Source organism: Apaloderma vittatum, unplaced genomic scaffold, assembly GCF_000703405.1.
Source record: "Apaloderma vittatum isolate BGI_N311 unplaced genomic scaffold, ASM70340v1 scaffold14060, whole genome shotgun sequence".
Taxonomy (NCBI): domain Eukaryota; kingdom Metazoa; phylum Chordata; class Aves; order Trogoniformes; family Trogonidae; genus Apaloderma; species Apaloderma vittatum.
Genome location: NW_009696312.1, coordinates 25,338 through 25,830, shown reverse-complemented (window position 1 = coordinate 25,830; position 493 = coordinate 25,338). Strand labels below are relative to the sequence as shown.

At 50.5% G+C, this 493-nt stretch overlaps 1 protein-coding gene across 1 annotated transcript in view; it reads right to left on the bottom strand.

Annotated features, from left to right (window-relative positions):
• The window catches only part of KIRREL3 (kin of IRRE like 3 (Drosophila)), a gene marked incomplete at its 5' end in the record, with an annotated part of 12,365 nt that overhangs the window by 2,147 nt on the left and 9,725 nt on the right, over positions 1 to 493 (bottom strand). Inside the window, one exon of the mRNA XM_009874420.1 lies at positions 305 to 414. Coding sequence (XP_009872722.1) covers positions 305 to 414 — 110 coding nt within the window. The remainder of the gene's footprint in view (positions 1 to 304; positions 415 to 493) is intronic.

Sequence of the window (493 nt, the reverse complement as noted above, 5' to 3'; positions counted from 1 at the left end):
AAGTCCTTTTGGGAGAAAGAGTAAATCCTTGCGAGGAGCAGGAGGAAATCCTTATGGAGAGAAGGAGGAAATCCTTATGGAGAGAAAGAGGAAATCCTTACAGGGAGGAGGAGTAAATCCTTACAGGGAGGAGGAGTAAATCCTTACAGGGAGGAGGAGTAAATCATTATGGGCAGAAGGAGTAAATCGTTACGGGGAGAAGGAGTAAATCCTTACAGGGAAAAGGAGTAAATCCTTGTAGGAGAAGGAGTAAGTCCTTACAGGGAGGAGGAGTAAATCCTTCCAAGGAGGAGTAAATCCTTACCATCAGCTGCTTGATGGTGGGGTGCTCCTCCGTCTCCCTGCCCGAGGCCGGCTCCTTGTGCACGATCTCCACGCGGATATCGTTCTTGGCAGAAACCACCCCCTTGAGATCTGGGCGAGAGGAGGCACAAAGAGAAGGGAATGAGCCGAAATATCGCTCCGCCAGGGAGGAACCAGCTCTTTGCTGCTG